Below are 26,708 nucleotides of genomic sequence, written 5' to 3'. Positions count from 1 at the left end.
AGAACGCTTATTACAAGAGTTTTAGCAGTAAATTATCATAATATACAACAAATACTTCAAATACTTGTGCTGCGTGTCAACCCCAACAGACAATGAAATCATATCCGATTCCCAAATCATGAACTGCAGACATAAAACGGCTTCATTTTGCTCAATCAGGTTTATTTAGGAGGAAAATCACCACAGAAGCATTTCTGCTCAAACTACTCATTATTCCTTCATTGTGTTCCATCAGTCTAGATTAAAACAGATTAGTGTGTAATTATCCCAAATAAATAGAATTCTCCTTTAGTTCAGCCGTAGTATGAAAGCACACAAACATCCCGTCCTCTCTCCGCACTAGATTCTTCAGCAAGCAAACGCAAGCATCCCCCAGTCAATATACAGTATGATACACAGTTACACTATTTACACGTCTGTTACATGAACAAGCTCGCGGTGCAGCTTCTGCAAAACAATCAACGTCTGATTAAAGCCCACGCCCAAAAGAATCACTGGAAAATATATTCATACATGGAGAGCGCAGATAGAAAAGATGCAGAAGCTTCAGAGTCCATCAACACGCATGCATGTTCTTCAGATACAGAACACTGCAAATATAGTGCATTAGAGAGCAATGCACAATGCATTCTACTTCAGAATCGGTTGAATGATTTTGTAAATACCTGTAGATTGATATGCATACTCTTCTAAAGAGCATAAGGCATGCACAATGCATCACACTCTTTAAAGGTGTAGCTGCGGGTACAAGTGTTGCCAAATCTGATGAGAGTGATGGATGTTAATGAATGAACTCACCGTTCAAGCTTTGCTCACGTTAAGAGGAATTATTACAAATCTTTTTCTCTAATATACAGCTCTCATATCATTCACGCCACATACAAACGCCACTCCAAACTCTCGGCTGATGGATGCTAGCGTCATAGAGTTAACCGCAAACAATCGCCAACATCTCGAAAGCTTCGGCGTCACGCGCTCTGGAAAAAACACAAGGTGCTCGAGTGTTTGTAGGGATGAGATTATAATGACATCTTTCAATAAATTCCAATTAGGAAAGCAAAACAACTCTGTTTTAACTTCTTGTGTCCACTGAACCCTCTCGGCTCGATTCTAACCTACAATGTGATGCATAAAGCACATTCAGATCGAATGATTCATTTGATCCGATTCATTTCCTTCTCAATACTCTGCCCTACATGCTTTGCAACCGAACAAACACTTCATAATCTGATTTTCTCAGAAAACACTTCATCATTTCAGTCCAGATCTGCTTTATCATATCAATATTACTCATTACTGTACCCTAGTTAGTGAGCGAGTTCATTATGTAAGGTGTTCACGATCTGAATCAATGAATCATACTGATATGAATCACTGATCTGTCAGCTGTCTATTGCACTTATTTGATAAAGTGAAAGAGGACAAATGGGTGACGGGAAAGACACAGAGCAGCAAAAACTGATATTCTTATGGATAACTGGTTTACACACAAACCAAACGGAGCCGAAGAGCTTCAGAAGTCATCAAATCTCTCTTATTCGCTGTAGAAACAAAGAGGGAAAACCCATTTAATACGTGAGTCCATTTCGTCAAAGGCTCTCTCCAGAAGCCAAGCAGGTACGGTTCAGATTGGGCCCGCCGGACGCTTTCAGACCACCAGGATCTTGACCTCGTCGTGCTCGTCTGGCCGGTAGAAGAACGGGATGCAGGGGTTTTCTCCCAGGAAGTGAGCGGGTCTGGACTGAGGATTCTGGATCTCCTGCAGGAGCTGCATGATTTGGCGGGCCGTGCCGTCCTCTTTGGGCCTCAGGGACGGGCCGTCCGGTGCAGATCCAGGCCTCTCGGGACTCTGGGATCGACTCTGTGGGTCAGTACTGGACTGAGGCGCTGTAGACGCCTCCACCGCTGTGCTCAGGTCCAGAACGGCTGAGTGAAGACGGAACATTTTAGCAAAACAACACAGAATCAGCAAGGGATGGGCGATATGGGCTTAAAAATATATCACGATATTTCTGTTATTTATTGCGATAATATCAATGAGGATAATTCAGGGAATCCTGTTTCTTTAGAGAAAAGTATTATCTTTCCTATTTTCACCCAAAATAGGTTGTTGTGAGCATTACGGCGTACACACGTAATGTAATGACTGTTTAATTCATACTGGAAGCCAGGGGGCGCTCTTACGCAGAAACTACACGCATGCATCGCAGAAGTAATAGACTGACGACGCTCCAGGAAATCCCTGATATGGACAAAGGGATCCAGTTATGACTGAATAAAACAGATAGATTAACTTGAACTGATGGAACTTGAAGACTATAAACATACGATTGCATTAAATATCTGACCCTGGACAACAAAACCAGTCATCAGTCAAGGGTCCATTTTTTGAAATTGAGATTTAAGCTGAATAAATGATCTTTCCATTGATGTATGGTTTGTTATGATCGGACAATATTTGTCTGAGATACAACTATTTGAAAATCTGGAATCTGAGGGAGCAAAAAAATCTAAATATTGAGAAAATCTCCTTTAAAGTTGTTCAAATGAAGTTCTTAGCAATGCATATTACTAATCAAAAATTAAGTTTTGATATATTTACGGTAGGAAATTTACTAAATATCTTTATATAATATTTATTTATTATGTATATATAAATACACACACATACAGCATATATTTTGGAAATATTTACATGTATTTATTCATATTCATATGAATATATTTAATATATAAATAACATTTTTCATAAATATATACATGCATGTGTGTGTATTTATATATATATAATATACACAGTACACATATATATTATGTACACAAACTTTTATTTTGATGCGATTAACTGTTTGACAGCACTATTTATTAATATGACTATTATTAATTAAACTGAAATAGTTTTAAACTGAGCATAATTAGAAATATTGATATTGGCTATAGAAATTTTACTTTTAGTTCAAATATATATATATTTTTTTACTATCAGTAGTATTAATGATTATTATTAATAATAGGACTATTACTATAGTACTTGATATTGACTATAAAAATGTTTACAACTTTTCCAGGACTGATGAACACTTCTGAAAGTGTAGCCGCCTGTGGTTGAACTGGTTTGCTGAATGAACTGAATCAGTATGTGTTTGTATGAGCGTGACTGTGCTGTAGCACCTGGGCTGTCCGTGTGTCCGTCTGCGGGAAGGAGCTGCTCTCCTCCGGAGGACAGGAGGTCAGGGTTACCAACGGCACTCATGTATCTGCTGTACCACTCGTTACGCTCGCCCACCAGACGCATGACCAGATCCTGCAGCTCCGCTAGCTTCGCCTGACACACACACACACACACACACACACACACACAGGTTAACATCACACCACAGACATCACTTCATCACTCCATCACACAGCTGCTCCTCGTACCTTCATCTCCTCCTTGTCTTTGGCCAGAATGTTGATGTACTGCTCCTTCTCATAGTGTCTTTGTTTCATGATGGCTCTCTGGTTCTGATACAGCGCGATGTATTCACCTACACACACACACACACACAACAACAGCATTCACAATCACTGTAAACCTAGAATGTGATCCAATAGTTTCAAATAGCTGGGCTAAGATATATAACAATTTTTATGACTGCAGAAATATTCAGTATACACATTATCCCACCGGTCACAATTGTGCAAAGGAACAAAAGAACAACAATAAAGAATCAGATAATTTTTAACCAATATCTAGATATCTTCTCTAGGCTGGCATAATTTAGTTTAGACATGTGTAAGTGTAAACACGAGCAAAGTAAAAAAGCCTTTATTTGAAGTCGTTTGATGGAAAGTGCATTAAAAAATATCTACAAAGATATCTACAAATATTTATTGTGTTATGAAGTGATAATACCGTGCATGTTCATTACTGTGATATTATTACTAAATATGGGCAAATTATTAATTAATCAGAAATAGTTTACAACTGAGCACAAGTACAAAAAATTATATTGAATATAGTAGTAATTTTTCCTTTTAAAACATTTAAATTCATATATTAAATATTAATAGTATTAATTATTAGTACTTATTATTATTGTTATTAATTAAATAGCAAGTTTAAAACTGATCACAACTAGAAACATTTATATTGACTATATAGTATTACCCGTGTTTTATTAATATTTTAAAACAATATTGCTATAAATAGTATTATTTTACTTATGAATATGAATATTATTAATTAAATAGAATAAGTTTAAAACTGAGTAGTAGTATAAAGGTTTATATTGACTATAGATTGTTGGATTTTCTTTTTTAATTTTTTAATTGATAAAATTGCTATTAATAATATTACTATTACGTATTAAAATGTATATTTTTTAACTAAATATAAATAGCATAACTAGACAAACCTATATTTAGACATGACAGTAGTATAAATGAGAAATACAGCAGGTGGAGGCGTCCTGCGCTTCATGTGTTTTGACACACAATAGCAGAGGAGCTTCATGAGTATATCAGCTGCGTCTCACCGATGGTGTCTGTTTCTCCTGACAGCTGAATGCAGCGGTGCTCCAGCTCCTCCACTCGCTCCTTCAGATCCACCTTCTCCTGCATGAGCGCTGTGAAACGCTCCTGGAGTTTCTCCATCGCTCCCCGCAGAGCCTCGTGCACCTCCACCGGAACCCCGTCAGAGCCTCCTACAAACCACAGAGTAACATTATAGCTAGATCACCTACACCAACCAACAAAAGTTTGACATTTTGGATGCTTTTCTTTTGTGCATTTTAAAATTAACAAATGTGTCCCTGGAGCACAAAACCAGTCATAAGGGTCAATTTTTCGAGGAAAAAGTGATAATTTTTTAGGAAATGTACAAAATATCTTCATGGAACATGATCTCTACTTAATATCTAATGATTTTTGGCATAAAAGAGAAATGGATAATTTTGACCAATACTGTTGGCTATTGCTACAAATATACCCCAGCGACTTAAGACTGCTTTTCTGCTCCAGGGACACAAACTATTATCAATGTTTTGGCTGCTTAATATTTTTGTGGAAACTGTGATATATTTTGCAGGATTCTTTAACAAACATATACTTCATTTATTTGAAATATAAACCTTTTGTAACATTATAAGTGTCTTTAATGTCAAAATGTGAAAAATATATTAAATATACTAAAAAAATATATTAATTTCTTTGTTTTTAGTGTAGTATATCATGGGTTCCACAAATATATTGTGCAGCACAACTGTGTTCAACATTGATAATAATCAGAAATGTTTGTTGATCAGTAAATCAGTATATTATTATGATTTCTGAAGATCATGTGACACTGAAGACTGGAGTAATGATGCTGAAAATACAGCTGCAGATCACAGAAATACATTACAATTCAACAGATATTCACAGAGAAAACGGCTGTTTTGAATTGCAATATTTTAATAAATGCAGCCTTGATGAGCAGAAGAGACTTCTTTCAAAAACATTTTTAAAAATCTTAATGTGTAAAGCCGGTTTTCAAACTACAGGTCTCAAATGTCTTAAAGAGTTTATTAAAACCCAAAATAGAATAGTCTGTGTGATTTGAGTGCAGTGAAGCACCTGTGCTGTGAGGATGAGGATGAGGATGCTCGTGGCTCATGGCCATCATCTGCTGTCGGATAGCGTGATGAAGTCTCCTCTCCTCCTCGAACCGGCGGCTCATCTCATCTCGCTCTTCCTCCAGAAGCGACAGAGCAGAGTGAATAAACTCCTCCTACAACCAGAGGAAAAGAAGAATTCACTTCTGAGGGAAACTTAACATTTAATAAAGAAAACATGTCAGGCGAAGCTCAAAAAACTCCATTATATCTGTAAATCTCCAAATCCACACGAGTCTATTCAAATGCGGCAAATTTTGTGTCAACTCACCATCTCTTCTCTGCTGTCAAAGTCTTCTGGGATGACGATGTGTGACTTCTGGAAGCTCTCTGGGAGAGAATGACTCTCCAAGCCATCACCTTTTAACATCAGCAGGGACAGTAATCATCAGTACAGTTATTGTGAAGCAGATGTTTCTCGGTGTGAAGCGGGACTCACCGTCGTCTCTGTGAGAGATGTTCAGAGCAGAGCTGTTGAGCAGGTCCTGCACCTCCGTCTTCAGCTCCTCGTTATCTCTGGCCAGCTGCATCACTTTCTCCTGCAGGGGGCACATATTTACACCTCAACCACTTTCTGGAGGCTGTTGCTCATTTCACAGGCAGAAATGTCATCCAATCACAACAGAGCTCATTTACATGTGTTTCTTTAAGTGTTGGCACAAAACTGGAATTCTAACTTCAATACAAGACCTTGAAAATTATTGATATTTGATATCATTTACCACCGGAAGAAACTGCCACAACATTAAGAGCATAACATTTGATTTATATAGTAAAAGTAATACTAATAATAATAATAATATTTTAAAAGCAGAATTTGACTGTACAATAAAAAGTATATTATTTTACTTTATTAAATTATTTACGATTTGTTTTACTAAATTATTTATTTCACAATTGTAATTATTCATTATTTTTACTTTTGTAGCAGGATGTAATAATTAATGAGTAATGATTTAATGTCTTCATTTCCAAGAGTTAAACCCTTGATTCAACATATTAATGAAATATCTCATTGATCTGAAATGATTTGCATCGTGAAAATCAGCACAAATAAATGTGAACTGAATTGATACAACAATACAGATTCAGCAAAGAACACAAAATCTCCTCCTTGAGATCTTAAGGTAATGTTTCATAATAATATTATTTAGTGAAACACTCACATGTTCTCTGATGTTTGTGGTTTGGTTTCATATTTAAAAGTATCATTGCATTTTTCCCAACATTTCTTATTTGTAGGTTTAAATTGTTTTTTTTTTAAAAACATTAATCTTATCAAAACTAATTTATGCATTTGAAATTTTGCAGTGTAAATGCATTTATAGAGAATACCTGTAACCTAGTCCAGATCGAGGGAACTAATGTTTAATAAATTAAGTACATTTTTTTGCATAGAAAAAAAAAGTACAGATTTGTGTTTGTATACGCTGTCAATTACATTTAGTCATTTAGCAGATTACACTATAACAAGTCTCAGTTAGCTTAACGCAGTACAAGTAGCAAGGTTGTTGTTTTTTTTATTATATATTTAAAAGAAAACAGATAAAGAATAGAGCAAGCTACTGTTAGAGGCCTTTTTGCTTTTGTTAATTGTATAATAATAAAAAGAAACCAAATAGATAGAAAACAAAAAGATTAGAAAAGCTAGTGTTAGTATTTGTTTTTAAGAATAGAATTAGAATAGAGAGTGCTAGAGTTAGAGGGTCAAATAAATAATTATAGTTCTTAGAAAGAAGATCAGAATTGGCAAAAATCGGTATTGGCAGATCACCCTTAAAAAAAAAAAAAAAAAAAATCTGAATTGGCCAAGAAAATTGCCATCGGTGCATCTCTACTATACAGTCTTTAATTAAAAAGCACACTCGGTGTGTGTCAGCTTGACATCAGAGAAAAGATAGAGCGTGCTCAGCTAGAAAACAAAGAAAAAAAGATTCCAATATATAAAATCGATATGCATAAAAAAAAAATCAATATTTTGGACAACAGCAGTGTTTAATGGTAGGGTGGGAGATGGTCATGTGACAGTGTTTACCTGCGCCTCCTGCAGCTGAACGTGACTCTGCTCCAGCTGCACTTTGCCCTGCACCTCGTCGTGCTGCAGCCGGTCCATCAGCTGCGCCTGCTGCAGGAACTGATGCTGCAGATGTTCTCGCTCCGTCACCAGCTGCTGGTATCCAGCCATGTACTGCTGCAGGTGAGACAGATACTGATCCCGCTGCTCCTGCGCAGACGCCAGCTCTCCACACTTCTCCTGCAGCTGATGGGAGGAAGACCACACGGTCGGGTTAGGAGCGCAAACACTACAGCTGCACAAAAATCTGTGTCCCTTTCAGACAAAGGTTCCCAAACTTGTTTTGTCAGCTAGACTCTTTGGACACGAAATGCTTACTTGATGTTGTTGTTTTTAAATTCATTGTCATATCGGCTTCACAGGATATTAGATGGCAGGGCTATTACAGTGAACCCAAAACTACAATTAAAACCATTTAGAAAATTGTTACTGAAATAAAATTTATGTTCAGAATACAGAATAAAATAAAATTAGTGCCGTCAAACGATTAATAAAATAAGTTTTTGTTTGTATAATATATGTGTGTTCTGTGTATATTTATAATGTGTGTGTATATGTATGTGTATTTTATATATATATATATATATATATATATATATATATATATATATGTATATATAAATACACACACAGTATATATTTTGATAATATTAACATCTATATTTATATTCATATAATTTATATTATAAATAAGTATATTTAATACATAAACAACATTTTTCTGAAATATATACATGCATGTGTTTTTATATATGAATAACAAATATACACAGTACACACAAATATATTATGTAAACAAAAACTTATTTTTTATGCGATTAATCATTTGACAGCAATAAAAAAAAAACCATTATATATATTTTTGATATAATATAAACATTCTATTGATTGCCAAGGCAACATTTCTAATTTTAATTAGTTCAATTTGATGTACTAAAATAACTAAAACTGAAATAACATTTAATAAATACTATATAGAATTATATAGAAAAAGCAAAAGACTAAAAATGATGAAAACAACAAAATGACAATTTTTAACTATAATTAAAATGAAAACGGAAAACACAAAAATTAATTGTGATTCAAAATACTAATAAAGACTATTTAGTATGGCAATGATACTAAAAATACATATTTCATACAAAATATTTATTTGATGTCCCCCTGAGGTTTTAAAGTCATATTTCAATAATTTAATAATGCATTCACATACTCACGGCTCTTTGATGTGTGTTAATATTCACATGACATGCAAGTAAACAAATAAAATATATAATGTTTTTTAAAGTAAGTGATTTATTTAGACTTTGTAGCTGGATTGAATCATTATTAAATATTATAATAATTATACAATTATTACTATTGTTGTTATAATAATAATAGTTATTATTAATGCTTTAACTAATAAAAATGAAGCAACATATTACTGCCGTAAATTACAATTCTACTGTGAAATGAAAAAAATATATATATATTAGATCATTTTATTTTACACTAAATGCCACAATACTGTTTTTTTCTGTCTTAAATTCTGTACTTTCAAACCCTGGCGTTTTAAACATTTTAAATCCTCAAGCTTTTATTTTTGGTTAAATACTGATGAAATGCTGTCCACACAAAATCTTGGAAATTATGCAAATGCATGAAGTGAACCAATAGCATATTGATTTCCCAAAACGCACTCCATTTACTGTGAACCAACCACCAGATTTATTGTTAAAGGATTATCAGCTGCTTGCGTTGCAATAAGCTATATCAAGATTTTTATTTTTAATTTTCCCATTGGATCTAATTATTAGCTCTTCATCAAGCCCTGCTTCAAGACAACATCTTCTCCTTTGGTTTCTATGCAGACACAAACCTGTTCTTTGGCATTGTGCAGGTCTTCCTGCAGCTGACCTATCTTACGAGCGATCTCCTTCTTGATGTACTGCTCGGACTGCAGAGCGCTGGTCAGCTCCATGTTCTCATTGGTCTGGAGGAGGACAGAGGTCAGAGGTCAGAGGTCAGGGGTTAACGTACGTAAGTCATCATCTGTCGCTAGAGCCCCTCACCAGCTTGACGAAGCCGTTCTGCAGCTCGGCCAGCTGGTCTTTGAGGTCTCGGTTCTGGGCCAGGGCTCTGCTGATGGTGGCCTTGTTGCTCTGGACGTCCTCCAGAATCTGGAGCCGATCCTGAGACACTTCAGCGGCCCGCTCTGCCTGTCTCTCCAGTTCTTCCATCCTCACTTCCTGTTCCTGCACCAGCCGGCTCAGCTGCTCATTGTCTCGCACCTACAGGACACAATAGAGCACTAAATACCTCTGTAATGAGTGTCTGATTTCATAATACGTTTCTGTCAGCCTTTACAGGTCTAAATGTCTCCATGCTGCATTTCAACATTTACACCACACATTGTTTAATAAGTTTATACTTATGTTATTTACAGTTGTGATACATCATATTTCAAATGCATGTCTAAAAGTTACGGTTAAAAACAGATGCAACTTAACAGTGGTTTTCAATCAGGGGGCTACAAGATGACTTCAGATGACTTAAAATAAGACAAAACAAGTATTCAATAAGATACGTGACCCTGGGTCAATTATTTGAAATTGAAATTTCTACATCATCTGAAGCTGGATAAATAATCTCTCCATTGATGTATGGTTTGTTATGATCGGACAATATTTGTCTGAGATACAACTATTTGAAAATCTGGAATCTGAGGAAGCAAAAAAATCTAAATATTGAGAAAATCACCTTTAAAGTTGTTCAAATGAAGTTCTTAGCAATGCATATTACTAATCAAAAATGAAGTTTTGATATATTTATGGTAGGAAATTAACAAAATATCTTCATGGAACATGATCTTAATATCCTAATGATTTTTGTCATAAAAGAGAAATGTATAATTTTGATCCATACAATGTATTGTTGGCTATTTCTACAGATATATCTGTGTTACTCATGACTGCTTTTGTGCTGCAGGGACACATATGATATTATATTATATTATATATTTTAGGTTTGCTAGTGTCAATGTAAAGTGGACTAAATTTAAAGTTGAACAAAAGGAGAAACATTTTACCTTTCAGAGTATTTGTTTTCTAATTTTAATTTATCCCCAACAACTGTTTGTGTAGAAAAATCTGCATGTCATTTAAGTTGATTAAAAAAATTACACATATAAAAATATTTTTTATATAAAAACTAGTGCTGTGAAACGATTAATCGTGATTAAATCACATCCAAAATAAAAGTGCTTGTTTTCATAATATATGTGTGAGCACTGAGTATATTTATTATGTATATATAAATACACACACATGCATGGATATATTTTGAAAATATTTTCATGTCTATATTTATATTCATATCATTTATATTATAAATAAATATATTTCATATATATACACAACACTTTTCTGAAATATATACATGCATGTGTATGTATTTATATATACATAATAAAAATACACAGCACACACTCATATATATATTATGTAAACAAAAACTCTTATTTTGGATGCGATTAATCGTTTAACAGCACTAATACAAATTATATATATATTTTTTAGAATTAATATCAGTTTTTCTAGTTATGCCATGCTATAAAATGTTATTGAGTATAAACTGAGAGTATGTGTTTATTTTATAATCCTTATCCAGTAAAACCATGTAAATTCATAACTTAAACAGTATGCAAACATTCAGCTCTTTAACTACTTTTATTTATTATTATTATTTTAATTACTTAATATTCATTTGAAATGTTTAAGGTGAGACACCTTAGGTGAATAGGGTAAAAAACTAACAAAAAAACTAATAGTTATGGCCTTAATTACCCAGCTGGTTGATTACATTAATAATTGCAAACACTTTTTTGTATTACAATGCTAACGAGTCATTATTTAATGAAATATGCGCTAATTTGCATACATTTCTAGGACAAAAATCTAAACACTGGATGATGTCAGTTTCAAAATTCTTGTTTAATTTTTGTTAAGAGCAAAGGCACTCCAGTATAAATGCGTGACAAAGCATGCGTCACATGGTCAGTGTAGGTCACCTGTGCTTGGTGCTGCAGACTGAGAGCGTCTCGCTCCTGCTGAAGGCTCCTGATGGCTTCCTGAAGGGCCAGTTCACTTTCTGAAGGGCCCAGGGCTTGTGACACGGCCTGAGGCTCCTGCTCTTTACTCATCAGAGCTGCGGACACAACACAAGCCTGTCATGTTTCTGTCTGAAATGTGTTTCCTCACTCGAAACCTGAATGTTCTTTCTGGACACATGATGAAAAAAGCTAACTGGTCTGTGTTTTGTTTTCTTGGTTCTTTAGTGCATCATGATCAATGAGAATGTGACGTAAAGGCTGTGTATGTCGTGTCTCGTACCTGCAGTGTTCTCCAGCTCTGTGATCTTCTCCTGCAGCTCCTGAATCTGAGCAGCAGTGCTGTCACGCTCCTCTGACATCAGACGCACCTACACACACACACACATTACACACGCGCACACACACATTACACACGTGCACACACACACACACACACATTACACACGCGCACACACACACACACATTACACACGCGCACACACATTACACACGCGCACACACATTACACACGCGCACACACATTACACACGCGCACACACACACACACATTACACACGCGCACACACATTACACACGCGCACACACACACACACATTACACACGCGCACACACATTACACACGCGCACACACACATTACACACGCATAGACAACACACACACAGACACAACACACACACACACATTACACACGCGCACACACACACACACACATTACACATGCACACACACGCGCACACACACATTACACACGCATAGACAACACACACACAGACACAACACACACACACACACACACATTACACACGCATAGACAACACACGCACAGACACAACACACACACACACACACACATTACACACGCACACACACACACACACATGCACACACACGCGCACACACACATTACACACGCTCAGACAACACACGCATCAAATATTATTATATTGATTTTTTTTTTTTTTAGACAACATTATTACAAAAGTAATAATTCTTATTTAGTTTCATTCTTTAATAAAGATCACAATAAAAATCAGAATTATGATTATTTTAAAGCCATATTAAAAGGGTCAAAAACAGTGGGATTGTGGCCTGTTTGTTTACTTTATGGTTACTGAAAGAGGTTTGAATTTGTTCTTGTAAAGAGAGAACCCCAAATTTGAACACCTTATTTTTGTGTCTGGATGTCTAAACAGCAGCAATATGAGATGTTACATGTTTATCATATCACTGTTCAAATGTGTCTTATTGTTTTATTTTTATTTTTTTTGTGAAATAGTGAGATACTATTTAAGTTTTTATTAATATTCTGAAATAGATTAAATTTTTATTAGTTATTTTATTTTTCCTGTTTTCATTATAATTTTTGCTGTCATTTTTATTTAAAAATGTTTTTTTAAGATATTAAATAAAATGAAAATGACTTTAGTAGCAGAAATAAAATAAATTCAAGGGTTTTTTTCAGTTGAAGTTTAATTTAATTTCAAGTAACAAGAGCTTTTTATGGTTTTAGATTTAGTTAACTATAATAACCCTGGTTTAAATCACAATCAGAAAAATTATTTTTTTTCCAAATTGTTCAGCCCTAAAAGGATGGTTTGCATTATTATTATTATTTCTTTTTTTCTATGCAAATTCACTCCCCTATAAAATTACCCCAAAATCATTTTAGGTGTATTAAAATGTGCTTAATCACATCCAAAATAAACGTTTTTGTTTATATAATATTTGTGTGTATACTGTGTATATTTATTGTGTATATAATATAAATACAAACACATGCATGTACGTGCTAAAATTTTATGTTTATATATTAAATATATAATAATATAAAATAAAATATTATATAAAATATAAGAATATAAATATATAAATGTATATACATGTAAATATTTTCTAAATATATACTGTATAGTACATAACAACAATTTTGTTTGCAATACTGTATGTGTGTGTATGTTAACCTGAGACAGAAGCTGCTCTGTTTTGTCCTTCCACAAGCGTCCCTCCTCCTGTATCTGTACAGCGTACCGATCTCTCTCCACCTGCAGCTGAGCCACCGACTCCATCAGCTGCACACACACAGAGAGAAAATCAGGAAACTCAGGAGGACGTTCAGGACTAATGCAGACACAAACATGCCCCCAATTACAGCAGCACACACCTGAGCCGCGTGAGCCTCTACCTGGTGCTTTTCCTCCAGGAGGAGCTGAACCTGATGGTGTTCAGATGCAGGACCCGACTGACTGGAGAACTGCAGGAGCGATGAGAAGAGGCATTTCACATCACAGGAACTCCATCATGAGCACAGTACATGTTTAAAGCGTCTCCTCACCTGCTGCAGCATGCTGTCAGCCATCTCCAGCCGCTTACGGAGCTCATCGACCTCCTGCTTCAAGCCATTGTTCTCATTTACTCTCAGCTTGAGCTGCTCCGACAGCTCTGAGCTCTGCTGCCTGGACTCCTCGCTCACATTACTGACAGACACCAGAACATAGTCATATAACACACACTCATATGTGACCCGTGCTGGCAAAATGAGTCGGAATGTGCAGAGTCTAATTTTGAGCTACAGGCGGAAATTTTTTTTTGAATTTCACAAAAATGAGTTCATTAAGGCCTTGTCTAGCGATCCCATGCTAAAAACAGTCATTAAACATCTAAAATTATCATTATTTGTGTAAAATGAAAAAGGTGACGCATTATTTGTTTCTTATATTTGTTCTACTGCTTTTTTGCATCTGTTCTTATTTATTATAACAAAGATAAAATTTAAAAAAGCTGGTAATCCTTTATTTTAAGGTGTCCTTGTTACATGTATTTATTATAATAACATATAATTATGCATAATTACATGCAAGTAACCTCAAACCCCAACCCTAACCATCTAGCAAGTACATGTAGTTAATTAATACTACTCGTTACTTAAATGTATAATTACACTGTAACAAGGCCGCCTTGAAATAAAGTGTAACCAAAAAGTGATATAGTGATCATTAATATAGTATTATTATAAAGAAAAGAATTGGAGGAAAAGATGCAATGAGTGATTTTGCTTTGGAACCTTCAGAAAACTTTAACTCTATTTTTCTCTAAATTGACTTTGCTGACTCTGCCGAACTCAAAACGGTGTAGCTCAGTCATTTTTCATCCCATTCCAACGAATCATACATCGTTTAGGAAAATTTGCTCATTGTGTCTCATTTAGCCAGCACAGGTCACATATGTGACCCTGCAGCACAAAAGCAGTCATGAGTAACACAGGTATATCTGTAGCAATAGACAACAATACATTGTATGGATCAAAATTATACATTTCTCTTTTATGACAAAAATCATTAGGATATTAAGATCATGTTCCATGAAGATATTTAGTAAATTTCCTACCGTAAATATATCAAACCTTCATTTTTGATTAGTAATATGCATTGCTAAGAACTTCATTTGAACAACTTTAAAGGAGATTTTCTCAATATTTAGATTTTTTTGCTCCCTCAGATTCCAGATTTTCAAATAGTTGTATCTCAGACAAATATTGTCCTATCATAACAAACCATACATCAATGGAAAGATTATTTATTCAGATTTCAGATCAAATTCATCTCAATTTCAAAACATTGACCCTTATGACTGGTTTTGTGCTCCAGGGACACATATAACACCTGCTTCTGAATGAGGAGTAAAAAGGTCTTTAGGTCTTACCTAAACCTGAGGATCTCTAATCGTAGACTGTCTCGCTCCTTCTCAAGCTCTTTATTATGCTGCAGAAAAAGCAGACAAGGCTTTTTGAACTTGAACTGTGTCATTTTGTTCAAATGCAGCTGATAATGAAGAGGATCTGGTACCTTCTCAAACTGCTTCTGTTGTGTGGAGACTGAAGACAGCGTCCTCTCTAACTCAGACACTCGCTGTTTACTGGCCTGCAGCCGCGAGCTCAGATCTTCTGCCTCTGCTGCACAAACACACACAGATGGACACGCTAGTATATTACAAGGATCAAGAACATGTGCACAAAGCACAAACATCTAGAAATATATTAAGAAATTATGGTAACACTTTACAATAAGGTGTCATTTGTTTACCTAACTAACTAACATGAACAAACAATGAACAATGCATTTATTACAGTATTTATTCATCTTTGTTAATGTTAGTTAATGAAAATACAGTTGTTCCTTGTTAGTTCACAGTGCATTAACTAATGTTAAACACAACATGTGATTTAATAATGCATTAGTAAATGCTGAAATTAACATTAACTAAGATTAATAAATGCTGTAGAAGTATTGTTCATTCTTAGTTCATGTTTACTAATGTTGTTAACTAATGGACCTTATGGTAAAGTGTTACCCAAATTATACTTTGCATAAGAAAAAGATCGATTTGCCATTGAGATTCTAATCAGATCTTTGTTTTCATTGCATTTTGGTAAAGAAATTATTTTAATGCAGTTATTGTTTTCTTATTTAAATCAAGGCAGTACAACAAATACAAACATGACATACTTGGTTGTAACATGATCTATTGTACACATGATCTATTGTCCTGGGTATGTTTTTTGAGTATCACCCCAATAATATCACAATTCTGAGCATGTGTTATCTCACACACACACACACACACACACACACACACACACACCTGTCTTGTGTCGCGCTGCCTGCTGTGTGTAAGACAGGGCCGTCTGTAGCTCTGATTTCTCAGACACCAGGATGCCGATGGTCTGAATGTGAACCTGAATGTGGAAGACATGCTTCATTAAACACACACACAAAACCTCATTTAATTAACAACACTGGTAAGTTAATGTCAATTAAATTACTTTCAACACATTTACTGTTCCATTTGTATGGTGGAATTTTATCATCACATACATTTCCTCTTAATTACAGCCAAAACTTGTAAATGACTTCTGCTGTCAATAAAACATCTTGCTTCTTTCCAATTAAATAAATATATATTTCCTTAAAACACCAACTGACATGACTACATGGTACATGACTTCAGTCCTGCGCAATCAGTTCACCTGTAGCTGCTCACGTATCGCTCCCTGCTCCTTAGTGAACTTCTGCTCAAACTCTTTCCGCTCCTGATGAGAAGACAAGGAGCCGCTCATTAACAAATCATAAATGAGCAATCTAATAACACTGCTGGCAGCTTACTGTACCTTCTGTAGTTGATCAGAAAGCTCCTGAGACTGCTTCATCTGAAAACAGTGAACAAACCTTTAACTCATGTGTGCTTAAGAAATAAATCATTAAACCGACCACCACAAGCATGTTAAACGGACCTGACAGTTAATACAGGTTAATGCTTCGTTAAAGATGATATGAATTCAAAATGCACCTTATTCACTTTAAATGTCATTGTGCAAATGTCTGATCATCTGAAACATGCTCTTTAAAACCTTCAAACCTATTAATATTATTAATATTAACTACTAACATCAAATCTTAACATGTGCAATCCAATCCAAAACTTACTAAAATAATGAAACAGAATGAAAATAATAAAGTTATTATGTATTATAATAACTCAATAAGGCACACAAGGAAGTATATCAAAACACAGCATGACTTCTCAAATACATCAGTAAAGCAATGTTTACCAGGCCATGCATTTGTGTCTGAATAAACTTTAATTATATGTGTGTTTATTAATACAGTACCTGCCATTTTAAATTTCTAATAAATAAATTGCTTTTGTTCTTCTTTTGTAAGTCACTTTGCTACATGCATGAATGTAAAAGTTAAAATCTAAACTTAGTATGCAAGACGACCGTCTGAGGCACAAGACAATGGGCAAACCATTTAAAAACTAGAAATTGAAACAATGTTGCATGTTAAAAGTAGCAACAGTAGCAAAAAATGTTGCATCTTCAAAAACTCCATTGTTATTGAATGCGTGTTTGTCTTATTGCTTGCTTTCTTTTTTATTTGTATCTTTTTTTGTGCTATATATATATATATATATAAATGAAATGCATGAATGAATGAACTGCAGCATGGAGCGTTACGGACACACAGCCTCTTAACGCACTCTCTTACCAGCGTCTGGAGTTTGGACGTGAGCTGGGCGTTTGTGAGCGCGCTGGAGTCCAGAGCCGCTGATAGCTCCTGGTTGCGAGTCTGGCGTGACAAACAGAGAGAGAGAGAGAAATTAAAGACTAAGAGAGGTGGACATGACGACAAACAGATATGGTGTAACACAAAGAATCTGTTGTGTGTGTAACTGGACTCTCTAAACACCGAGTGATGTGGGATATAAACAGGCATTCGTTCATGTTCAAATAGGGTGACGTTTAACACTTTACTCAAGTAGAAAGAAATGGGTAATCTCTATTAAACCCCATTAAATCAAACTGTAGATTTGTTACAGAACAAAGATATTAATCATCTCATTATGTCTGCAGAAGTGTATTTAGTCATTTATAATGCTGAAAATGCTGAAAATTTATGTACACTACTATTCAAAAGTGTGCGATCGGTATTTATTTATTTACTTAATGAAATTAATATTTTATATTTTACTTAGCAAGAACACATCAAATTGATCAAAAGTGACAGTGAAGAGATTTATAATGTTCCAAAAGATTTCTATTTCAAATAAATGCTGTTCTTTTGAACTTTCTATTCATCTGTGAATCCTGAAAAATAAAATGCATCACAGTTTCCACAAAAATATTGTGCAGCACAATTGTTTTCAACATTAATAATAATCAGAAATGTTTGTTGAGCAGTAAATCAGTATATTATTATGATTTCTGAAGATCATGTGACACTGAAGACTGGAGTAATGATGCTGAAAATACAGCTGCAGATCACAGGAATAAATTACAGTTTAACACATATTCACATAGAAAACAGCTGTTTTAAATTTTCTAAATATTTGACAATTGTACTCTATTTTTGATCAAATAAATGCAGCCTTGGTGAGCAGAAGAGACTTATTTAAAAAACGTTAAGAAATCTTCCCGACCGCAAACCTTTGAATAGTTGTGTATGTAACGCATGACTGCTAGAAACAGACACTCAGGCTTCTATGTGGATGAAGCCAGTGAAACTTTAACTTATAAACAGAGCCTCATTCTGCCATGTAGCCTGTTGCAGACGTGTTTGTGACGCTGAAACAGGATGTTTGTTCAGTGTGTAGCAGGAGATAAATGCCAGAACTAGTCCTACAGGACACACTGCAATAATGCACATACTGACAGATACAGAACCAATTATACCAGGTAAGATATAGATTACAGTAGCACAGATACAAATACAGTTTCAGGTCGCTTTAATACTTTATATTTAGCAGAAATAGATGAAATTGTTCTTGATTTGGTCTGTAACCCATGAGGGAATCAATCTGGGATATGACTGTGAAAATGATATCAAGTGACTGACGCTCTTTAACAGACTGCAGCATCAGCCAGTGCTGTAAACCCCTACAGACTACAAGCTATTTCCATCGTAAGAACTTGTGCTTCCATAAGATTATCCCGCTTGAGCAAGATTACTGACCCTTCAGAGTGGTAATTATAAACCGCTAGACTAAACTAAATTACCTTGCTGTACAGCTTTGCACGTCTACTTTTAAAAAAATATATATATTTAAAACAAAAATAAATAAAAGCTCAAGTGAATTAATAGTAAAAAAAAAAAATCAATATACCTCTAGTTCCTTCTCGCTGACCGTCGGCGGGCCGCTGTCTCCATTGATGTATGTTGTTGACTGCATTAAACCCAAGAAGGAAAGAAAATCAGAATCAGAAATCAAAGCTTTGCCCTGAATCATTTGATCAGTTAATTCTGGAACGGTTTAAATGCTGATATTCGGGATATTCACAAGGGTTACATAAGAATTAAACTGCTTCTATTCCAAGTCTTGCAAATGTGTTTATACTTATGTTTGTAATTCACTCAAGCCATGTAAGGTCAAAAGAATTTGGAACCTGTGGAGTTTAGTTCTTAAAAGTCAAGATGAAATCAAAACAGGTCATTTAATTTCTTAAAAAATGCATTTGGCCTCTTTTGTTTCATTAGTGCATGTAATCCTAAAGAAAAGAAAAAAACAATGCCTGCTTTCATTAACATTTTAAGAAGTCTACCCACTTCTGAAGTGACTTTTCTACTGATGTAATCAAGCAGGGTGGAGAAAAATAGCATTAATAACATCATAGCATCACAATCCAACCAAACCCAAAGACTGAAGCCGTTACTCACCTCAGACAGAAGTCCATTGAGCTGCTGGGAAATCTGTCTCAGGCTCTCGGTGGACGACAGCGGCCTGCAAACACAAACATACGAGCTCAGAACAGACTATGAGGTGTTACAGTTTTGAACTAAACAAGCATAGCAAACAGAATCAAGGGCATCGGTGTATAGTTAGTCTGCATGAAGAAAGCAGCAAGCTAGTTTTTGTCATTGGCTTGGGTCTATTTTTTATATACTAAACTTGAAGTATATTACATTTTACTACTTAAAGTTGATAACATGCATAACACACACACTTTTATACTGTATGGTCATTTGTTTTGTTCACATTATCGCATGAGTAGTTCATTGCATCACACATTTTCTGCAAAAAAAAATAAAAAAAAAAAATAGTATTTTTATATGCTTTTCCACTTTGAATACAGGGTAATTCTAGTTAACAAAAAAAAACAATTCTAAAAACTAAAACAACTTTTTTTTTTTTTACTACTTGAAGTTAATTAAAAATTAACTGAAACAAAATGAAATATAAAATTAAGCTTTTTATTTCAACTAGTTGCCAATGCTACTTTTCTCATTTTAACTTAGTTTATCGTGAAGCATTACAATAACTAAAATTAAAACAAATAAACATTTCTGAAGAAAAACAAAACAAACAAAAACAGACAAAAACACAACAAACAATGAGCAACACTATCACTAAAATTTAAATATAATAAAGTAATTCAAACTATGGATTAAAAATATGATAGTATGTCAGTGATACTAAAATAATACTATTTGAATCAATGTTGGTTCTGTGTGATTCATCAGAGATTTTTGGTGTAATTCAAAACTATTTAAAGAAGCATCAGGGAACACGAACTGAAATATTTCCAGAACCAAGGCATCAGAAAACCTGAGCTGTCACTGTTGCACTCTATAAAACATCAAACATTCACGTTCATGGCATCATATTTCTGTAGTAGCTTGTTCTCAAATAAAGAGTAAATTCACCTGTTCTCTTCCAGAGGATGTTCATCACCGTTTGCATCTGCTGTGTACTTCTGCTGGAAAAACATACGAATGAAAAACACAAACCTGAGATGCAAAACAGGCCAGACTTATGTGAAAACGCATGAAAACATCAAAATGACAAAGCAATACACTAAACTAAAAGACACACACTGAACAGATTAAAAATATGAGCAAACAACAGCTGAACCATTAAGACACAACAGCTTTGTTTTAAAGGGGTCATCAGATGCGCATTTTCCACAAGTTCTTAATGAAAACTCTATAACATACTATGGTTAAAATTTCTCAGTGGTAGTGTAAAACAACATCCTTTTTACCCGCTCAAAAACTGCTCTGTTCACAACGACCCGTTTTAGTGCATGTTCCTTTAAATGCTAATGAGCTCTGCTGGCCCCGCCCCTCTCTTTTGTGGAGTGACGAGCCGTTCTCATGAGAAGGTTAACTTTAGCCGCAGAACTTTTTCTTTCAATGTAGTAATTAGCAATTCACTTAATTTTATCTTTGCAACAGACTTGTTATGTGCCAGCATTAATTAAAGTTTCTTAAGGGTCAAGATCAAGCCACTCCCATAATATCTGTCACCACTCAAATTAATGCACGACTCAGATAGCATGCGTGTAAGACTCCAATACAATTATGAAGTAATTATTTTATGATGAATAAATCCTTCAGTGACTAAAACTGGGTGTGTCTATAGTATTATTAGCATTATATAGCACTATTATAGTTACATTAGTTTTCAAATGATTATTTAAAATTATTGTCCCTGGATCAGTAGGATACTCTTGTAATAAAGTAGCGGTGGCTGGGACAGATTTTAACATTTAAAGTTTTAAGATTACGAGATTTTTAAGAAAACGCCTCAATTGCTTAGGAGCCATTTTTGTCTTCAGGAATCTGAGATCGGCTCGATTTGAGAAAGGGGTTAATGATTTAACAAGATTTGAAAACACTGGCTGGATTCTTTATCATTATAGGGTGGTTGTGTACGGCCAACACACATTTCAGTTCAAACAACTTGTAAAAGTGCATGTCGCATCTGATGAAGCCCAGCTAAGGAGAGCGACACAGAGACAGACAGACCTGCAGGCCAGCGCTATCAGCGACACACTCAGAGTTAATAGCAGAAGCAGGGTTAAAGACTGGTTCAGCGGTGGTCTCCTCCAGCTCCTGCGAGACCCGGTTCACAGCATCCACATCATCCTGATGCAATACAGCGACAGAGACACATTAGACCATCAGTGGGTTAAAACACACACACACACAGTACAGATGCACAACAGTCTTCATTATTCTCATCCATTCTCATATTTATCAAGAACATGCATATAAAGGTGGAAAAAAACATTCAGGCATTCAGTTCAACATATAATCAATCCCAATATATTCAGACCCTGAAACTTACTTTTACATTTAGCAATATAGCAAACGCTTTTATCCAAAGCGACTTACAAATGAGGACAACGGAAGCAATCAAAATCAACAAAAGAGCAACGATATGCACGTGCTATAACAATCTGTTATCCTAACACAGTACATGTAGCAAGGTTTTTAATTTGGCATGTCAAAGATGCATTAAATTCAACATGAAAAAGCATTCGCAGCATACTCTGACTGTACTTAATGTAAGCATTTACTCTGACTGTAAAAATAGATTTGATGAAGTTGCAGAATAAAGCAAATGAGATTGGTGTATGTTTGACAAGAAAAACACTGTTTTTAGTCGTTTAACTCAGTGTTTTTCGCCATTTCTTTGTAATTATATTAGTGCTGTCAAACGATTAATCACATCCAAAGTAAAAGTTTTTGTTTACAGAATATATGTGCGCTTTTATATTTATTAGGTATATATAAATACACATATATGTATATATTTAAGAAAAATGTTGTTTATATATTAAATATATTTATATACAATATAAATTATATTTATGGATATAAATATACACATGTAAATATTTTCAAAATATATACATGCATGTGTGTGTATTCATATATACATAATAAATATAAAACCACACACACATATATTCTGTAAACAAAAACTTTTATTTTGGATGCGATTAATCGTTTGACAGCACTAAATTAAATGTTATATTTCCTTGCAATTTCTGAGTGCAAATGCTTTCTACAAATTATTATCTGCGTGAGTCAAATTTACATAGCATGTGAAACATCTACTGTATTTCTTTAAATTAACGAGCACTGATGAATCGTTCGCATTAAGACCGGAAACATGAATGAGTGATTTCATGCTGACTTTAAACATTGCAACAGATGATGCAAACATCGACTTCTTCCTGTGATGACGATCTCACAGCATGCGAGGAAACACAGATGATGAATCAAAGAGCAAACGGAGGAGAAAGACACCGGGGAGAGAGGAGGGACAGCGAGCAGCTCACCTGACTGTTGTTGACAAATGGAGCCTGAGACACTCCATTAGTCAGACTAAGATCAGACACCATAACTTTGAGAATATTCTCAATCTACAGGGGAAGGAGAGGCAGACGATAAAGGGAAGGTGTGAGAGAGGAGGAAGCAGAAGACAGAAGGTGATAACGTGATAAAGGAAACACAAGCTGAAGGGTCAGATCAATCACTCAGCTGAAAAACACAGTTATTTATACTATTAGAATCTAGTAGTATTTTGAATCAGCTTTTAGCTTATTTAATGTTTTTAGTTTTCATTCTAATTGTAGTATGTTTTTGTCATTTTGTTTTAATTTGAGATTGTTATTTTTAATTTATGTTAATGAGTGCTGTCAAACGATTAATAGCGAATAATCACATCCAAAATAAACGTTTTTAACATAGTATATATGTGTGTGTGCTGTATATATTTATATTGTATATATAAATACACACACATGCATATTTTTAAGAATGATATATGTTTATATATTAAATATATTTATAAATAATATAAAATACAAGAATATAACTATATAAATGTATATGCATTTCCAAAATATATACTGTTTGTGTGTGTATTTATATATTCATAGTAAATATACACAGTACACACACATATATTATGCAAACAAAAACTTTATTTTGGATGCAATTAATTGTTTGACAGCACTAATGTTAAATAATTTAAGGTAAAAACATTTTATATACTTGTGATGCAATGAAGTGAAATGTTTAGTTTGTTCCTCAGTGCAACAACAAACACAACCAACAATTAAGCAAGCACACACACATTAAAAAATAGAATATAGTTTTTAATACATTACATTATTTTATAAAACATATATGAATAAAATTTATGAAATATGGTGGGGAGGAAAAAATAGAGCTGAGATTGTTATGAAAAATATAAAACTAAACAATGTATACAGAATCTGTACAGTGCAATTTTTCAGTTTAGTTAATAATTTTAGTGTTTCAACAAACTAAACCAAAACTAGAAATAAGTTGAAAGAAATTATTGAAATGTTGCCTATACAAAAATATAGTTAGCTAGTCATTTTAGTGCTTCAATTTCAACAAACATTTAACTTCAGTTAAAGAATTATTGAATAGTTTTATATTTTGTTTCAATGTTTTGAACAGTTTTATTTTTAATTAATGTTAATAACCCTGGATCAGACTTATTTACTGGATGTTTTGTGTCAGTGCAAACATGACTAATTGTTATAAGCCAATAATAAAACCAATATCTGTACAAAAAGCAGAAGTTAAAACAGGCTCTCAAAACAGTGAAGAGGAAAAATAATTCAACGTGCAAAACCCGAATAAATCCTCAAATAGTTCCTGAAACGAGGATTACTTCCTGCAGTGGGAAAGCGTCATTAATCAGTCAAAACACAGCAGACGAACAAATCCCATCAGAGCAGACAGTGAGCATTCATCTGGTTTCTCGCGGCGTGGATTGATTACGCACCTGACTCACATTGTCCGGCGATTGTCTGTCCACAGCTGCGTCCAGCTGATCGCCTCCTTTAACCTTCCTCTTCTTCTTTGGTCCAGCACTTCCTGTGGATGGGGTGGTCTTCTGTTGAAACTCCTTCAGCTGCAGGACACATCAGTTCAGTTCATTGTGATGTTTTTATCAGCTGTTTGGACTCTCATTCTGACGGCACCCATTCACTGCAGAGCATCCATTGCTGAGACACTGATGCAGAGACACATTTATACAAACCTGATGAAGAAATACACTGATCTTGGATGACCTAAAGGTAAATAAACTGTCAGCTAATATTCATTTTTGGCTAATAACTAAAGTATTTGGCTGCTGTTTAACTAAATCAAGCATCAATGCACCAGTGCCACTGACAGGCAGAAGGACTCCACAGCAATCTCAAGTCAATAATCTGTCCTAATTCTAGCACAGTTTAAACACACTGGTTGGAATGCATTGTGAAAGTGTGTACAAACTAAATCAAGATAACTCAATCAAGTTCCACTGCACCAGTGACACGACAGAAACGCTCAGATATGACAACAAGTGCACATTCTGCTTGAGAGTAACCTCCCGTCCAATGCTGTGATAGAGGACATGTCTGTAGCAGGTCAGGCTGGCAGGAGTGGGTTTGGGTGTGAATCAGCTCTCATATGACAGCCTTGCTTTGCCATAACTTAAATTCCAGGGTTGATTTCTTTTTCAAGCTGTGTTGACTTTCCATAAAGGACAGCAGCTGTGAATCAGAACCTAGTACAGACGAGCTCCCTAACTAGACAGCACTTCTGGGCACCAAGTGGCTGCCTTCATAGATCATTGAACAAAAACACTAATAATCACATATTTGATCAATTAAACCTCAAAACAGCCATGTAAAGAGCACAATGAGGGCAAATTAAATCTATTAGTTAAGCACTTTTACTCTTAAACTAACCAGCTGTTTCAATTAGAGCTGTCATTTTAACTAGCAGTTAGCAAGTAAGCTAACACTAATCAGTTGGTTAAATGAGCCTAAAGTCAATAATAGTTCTAAAATGACATTAAATTAAGGTGTAGCTTTAGTTTATCTTAAGCTGATTCCCATTGTTGTTGTTTTTATTCTGTTAATAACGCCAAAACACAGAGGCTAACAACATTAGCATGCCAAGTTAAACTGACACTGACTCACAGACACTTATAAAGCGCATTTCTGACAGGTTTAAATCGTTATAAACGCGGATAGAGAGTCAAATTCTAATGAGTTCGTATCCAGGCCCTGACTCAGCTCAGTCCCCGGGTTTTCCTGAGAGCCGCGCCCGTCCAGGAGTGCTGGCAGCCGGATGCGAGGCCCGCGGAGAGGCCGGTAGACGTGGAATGTCAACATGACAGATGAAACACACACGCTCGGACGCGATTCAGTTACGATCGTTAGTTGTGTTTTGTCACAAAGAGAGTAAAAGAAGATGTGAAAGTACATAAACGTACCTTTTTCTTGGCTGCAGCGAGTTTGATTTGCCTGTTCTGGTCCGCCATCCTCTCGCGCAGCTGAGCGAAGCCAACGGCACCACGTCATCAGATCGTGTGTGTGTGTGTGTGTGCGACTGTGCGCGCGCGTGCGCGTGAGAGTGTGTGTACTTCTTCCTACATAGTTTTTTGCTATAATTAAATCTTTCTGCAGATTTTTCCCCCCACAGTCAGTGCAGAAAATATGTATGTAACATTTGTAATTATTTTAATTCAAGTAGTAATTATGTTATTGTTTGATTTATATTGAGCCAACTTAAAATTTTAAGGCAACCAGCT

The 26,708-nt window shown here is 35.0% G+C and overlaps 1 protein-coding gene across 1 annotated transcript; it reads right to left on the bottom strand.

Annotated features, from left to right (window-relative positions):
* Positions 1-141: 141 nt before the first annotated feature.
* On the bottom strand, positions 142-26,478 carry golga2 (golgin A2; the record flags this gene model as incomplete). The annotated part of the gene is given in 29 exon segments (XM_079416054.1): positions 142-1,926; positions 3,172-3,325; positions 3,421-3,527; positions 4,518-4,685; positions 5,596-5,749; positions 5,905-5,993; positions 6,073-6,172; positions 7,669-7,893; positions 9,569-9,682; positions 9,762-9,980; positions 11,759-11,895; positions 12,081-12,168; positions 13,763-13,870; positions 13,963-14,052; positions 14,134-14,275; positions 15,501-15,559; positions 15,644-15,750; positions 16,440-16,533; positions 16,825-16,887; positions 16,966-17,004; positions 17,846-17,926; positions 19,461-19,520; positions 20,012-20,075; positions 20,999-21,051; positions 22,103-22,222; positions 23,425-23,508; positions 24,909-25,037; positions 26,391-26,447; positions 26,449-26,478. Coding segments are annotated over 29 exon segments (3,213 nt in total). The 3' UTR covers positions 142-1,648.
* Between the last annotated feature and the right edge of the window lie 230 nt (positions 26,479-26,708).

This window comes from Barbus barbus, assembly GCF_936440315.1.
Source record: "Barbus barbus genome assembly, chromosome: 5".
NCBI lineage: Eukaryota > Metazoa > Chordata > Actinopteri > Cypriniformes > Cyprinidae > Barbus > Barbus barbus.
Note: the sequence above shows the minus strand (reverse complement) of the source record. Positions and strands in the feature narration are given on the sequence as shown.